Source organism: Bubalus bubalis, chromosome 11 (genome assembly GCF_019923935.1).
Source record: "Bubalus bubalis isolate 160015118507 breed Murrah chromosome 11, NDDB_SH_1, whole genome shotgun sequence".
Lineage (NCBI taxonomy): Eukaryota > Metazoa > Chordata > Mammalia > Artiodactyla > Bovidae > Bubalus > Bubalus bubalis.
Genome location: NC_059167.1, coordinates 75,357,055 through 75,361,081, shown reverse-complemented (window position 1 = coordinate 75,361,081; position 4,027 = coordinate 75,357,055). Strand labels below are relative to the sequence as shown.

Genomic DNA, 4,027 nt, shown 5'->3' with positions numbered 1-4,027 from the left:
CCGTCCCTACCCCTCCAAGTCTGACCAAAGACATCTACTATCTTAGCATGTTTGTTCTATTCTCTTATTTATAGATGAGTAGTCCTGGAGGCTGTGGTGAAAGGAACATTGCACATGGAAGTGACCCAACTACTTTAGATGACCACAGGAAAAATGCTGTTTAGTAATTATATGGTCCTGAGAAGGAATTGAGGAGATTTATAGTCTTTGGAGTGTGAATATCCTTGAATAAGTGATTATTATATTTAATAATATAAAAATTATTAATATTTTAGTTTCCTTTTCTTTTTCTTTAGTTTCCTTTTCAACATTCTAATTGATATATCAGTTCATGGGATGAATCACTCCATGGTGTCAGAGTTTGTGCTCCTGGGACTCACCAACTCCTGGGAGATCCAACTTCTCCTCTTCATGTTCTCTTCCGTCTTTTACATGGCCAGCATGCTAGGAAACTCCCTCATTGTTCTCACTGTGATGAGGAACCCTCACTTACACTCCCCCATGTACTTTCTGTTAGCCAACCTCTCCATCACTGACCTGGGAGTTTCTTCTGTAATTTCTCCCAAGATGATTTACGACATTTTTAGAAAACATAAAGTCATCTCCTTTGGAGGCTGCATCGCACAAATCTTCTTCATCCATATCATTGGTGGTGTGGAGATGGTGCTTCTTATCGCCATGGCCTTTGACAGATATGTTGCCATATGTAAGCCTCTCCACTATTTCACTATTATGAGCAGAAAAATGTGTCTTCTGCTTCTTGTGGCTGCATGGATAATTGGCTTTATTCACTCTGTGGTTCAACTGGGTTTTGTTGTAAAATTGCCAATCTGTGGCCCTAATATAATTGATAGCTTTTACTGTGACTTTCCTCAGTTCATCAAACTTGCCTGCACAGACACCTTCAGGCTAGAATCCATGGTCACAACCAACAGTGGATTCATATCCCTGGGATCATTCTTCATATTGATTGTCTCCTACATTTTTATCCTCATCACTGTTCGGAAACACTCTTCAGATAGCTCATCTAAGGCCCTCTCCACTTTGTCAACTCATGTCATGGTGGTGATTTTGTTCTTCGGTCCTTGCATCTTTGTTTACATCTGGCCCCACTCCACGTCACACCTGGACAAATTCCTTGTTGTTTTTGATACAGTTCTCACCCCTTTTTTAAATTCAGTCATCTATACATTGAGGAACAAAGAAATGAAAGTGGCAATGAAGAAAGTATGCAGTCAATTTATTATTTACAGAAGGAGTTCTTAAATGCCCAAAGTATTATAAAGTCTCTTTACTGAGTTGGAGTGATATTATGCTTCTATTATTAATATTGGGAGTTTCCAAGTACTATATTCACGTTTAGATCACCCAGATTAAAATAATATGATAATTTTAAAAATGTTAACTGAGAAACCATGTCACTGACTATGGTTGGAGGAAGTATATGGTGTGGTAAAAAGTATCTTCTGGAGAAGGCCAATTGCTGGTTTTTCAGGAGACATTATCTGATGAATTTACTGTGGTCTAGACTTCTAGACAGTCCATGGGGTTGCTGAGAGTCAGACACGACTGAGCAACTTCACTTTCACTTTCATGCCTTGGAGAAGGAAATGGCAACCCACTCCAGTGTTCTTGCCTGGAGAATACCAGGGATGACGGAGCCTGCTGGGCTGCCATCTATGGGGTCACAGAGTCGGACACGACTGAAGCAACTTAGCAGCAGCAGCAGCAGACTTCTAGACAGAGGATGAGATGGTTGGATGGCATCACAGACTCAATGGACATGAGTTTGAGCAAGCTCGGGAGCTGGTGATGGACAGGGAAGTCTGGTGTGCTGCAGTCCATGGAGTCAAAGAATCAGACACTACTGAGCAACTGAACTGAACCGAAACTTCAAAATTGTCTCTTCAGTGTCAGAGTGGGTTATATAAAGGATTGCCAATTGACACCTAGTAAAGCAATACTACATGGAAATATATACATCAAGACGCCTATTTATTAATTTGTCATAGAAAAATCAGTTAAGTGGCCTGAACTTCCACATAAATGTAACTCACAACTGTAGGAAATTTTCTGGGAAGTTAAACAGTGATATAAACAATAATGAGCAGAGAATCAGAGCAAGAAGAGTTAGCTGGATTATACAAACACTTAATCATATCAGATTTTGATATTTAATGACTATGTCCCCACACTAGGATATGCCTACCATCACACTGGAAAAATAAGATCCTTAGGTCAGGACTTCTATCTGGACAGTGTTGGCTGGGCATCACAAGGCTTACCTTTTGACTCGTTTTTGTACTATGTTCCAGGTCATCTAATCCCTATGTTCTTACAGATACTTTCTTATTTCCACATGTGACTAGCCAGGTGCTTCCCATTCCTTCTCCTGGCATGACTATTCCTGTTGCATTTTAATGAATTGCAAGCTAAATTTAAGTTTGGAAAATGCTTTGTATATGACTATATTCTCTTATAAAGAAATGAAGGATTTGCATCAACAGGTTTAGAATTCATACCCATTTCAACAAAGAGGAACTAAGGCTTATTCTCAAGGATGTACTGCAAATAACTCTGATTTTTATAGATTCTTATATAGTTTATCAATATTCCTTTGGTCTTCCAAGCAGTCGTTATTTACTTTATATCTTATCTTACTTGATAATTCTTTGCCTTTTCTCTTTATTGCCATTGCCCTTATATCATGTATTCATTTTTAAGTCCATTTTAGGATCCTTGGAAAACTAATACCTGTATATCCATTTATTTTGTTGTTTAGTCACTAAGCCATGTCCTACTCTTTTGTGACCCCCGTGGACTGTAGCCCACCAGTCTCCTTTGCCCACGGGATTTCCCAGGCAAGAACACTGGACCTGGTTGCCATTTCCTCCTCCAGGGGATCTTCCCAGCCCAAGGATCAAATCTGCATTTCCTGCATCTCCTGCATTGGCAGGCAGATTCTTTTACCATTGAGCCACCTGGGAAGTCTTTTTTAAAAAATTATCTTAACTTTCTTTCTTTTATACTTGTACTTTTTCACATTGTTAATCTGAACTCTTTGAATTACATGTGTCAGGAATCCATCAAAAAAAGCTTAAAGTAACTAAAACAAAGAATTGAAAAGTTTCCATTGTTCAAGAGGAAAAGATCTATAGATTTATTGTACAACAACTTGAATATACTTAACATTACTGAGCTGTACTTAGAACTGGTGAGATGTATGTTTATATACATAGATTTTTACCACAATGCAAAAACTCTTTTAATATTTTTTAAAGGAACTTATTGACTCAGGTTACTGGGATGTCTAATAGTGGATCCAGCCTCACAGACTCCAGGGAGTCATTTACTTGCACACTTTTGGATTTTTATCTCTCATTCACTCCATTTGTCTTGCTCCTTGCTCTGTTTCTTTCTCTCCTTCTCTATCGACTATTTTTTTCTCTGTACATTGGTCTTATTTTCTTCTGTTGCACATGGACTTTTTTAAGCATCCTGTAGGGAGTGAAGAGAGGCTGCAAATAACTCAAATTTTAAGTCATTTCAGAAGATCAACCCTGTAGGAAAGGGAGAGGTTTTCCTAACACCTATATTAAAACACAATGAAAGAATTCTAGTTAGTATTGTTTTAGCTCTATGCCAGATCTTTCATGGACTGCATCTGGATGCCCACCTTAGTCACAAAGGCCAAAGTGTGTGGTTGACAACCTCCAGAGAACTATAGGAATTTAAGGAGGAACATTTCTCAATTGGGGGAGGTGGGGTACTGTCATCAGTGGAAGGACAAAAGTGATTCAAGACAGACAAAAAGTTGTCACATGTTTTTTCTTATGAAATAGAAATTAATATCCTGTGTTGAGATGTTATTCCACCTTGTCCTCATCAGTGGAATACTAGCTTTTGCACATTGATTATCAGTTCCACATCTATACTAATGATATTAATTCCTTTATTATAATATGTGTATTATTCGCTTTCAAATATTGTATTTGAATTTTTGTTTTTGTAGAATACAAATATTTGT

At 38.0% G+C, this 4,027-nt stretch overlaps 1 protein-coding gene across 1 annotated transcript; it reads left to right on the top strand.

Moving 5' to 3' along the window:
- The first annotated feature begins 318 nt into the window (after nt 1–318).
- LOC102396481 (olfactory receptor 4F3/4F16/4F29-like) lies at nt 319–1,266 on the top strand. The gene has a single exon (XM_006039657.3). It carries the CDS (start codon nt 337–339, stop codon nt 1,264–1,266), a length of 930 nt encoding a protein of 309 aa, XP_006039719.3. The 5' UTR covers nt 319–336.
- Nucleotides 1,267–4,027: the final 2,761 nt, after the last annotated feature.

Excerpts from the sequence above, each read along its gene's own strand:
- LOC102396481 (XM_006039657.3), top strand. The coding sequence starts at position 337 with ATGAATCACTCCATGGTGTCAGAGTTTGTGCTCCTGGGACTCACCAAC.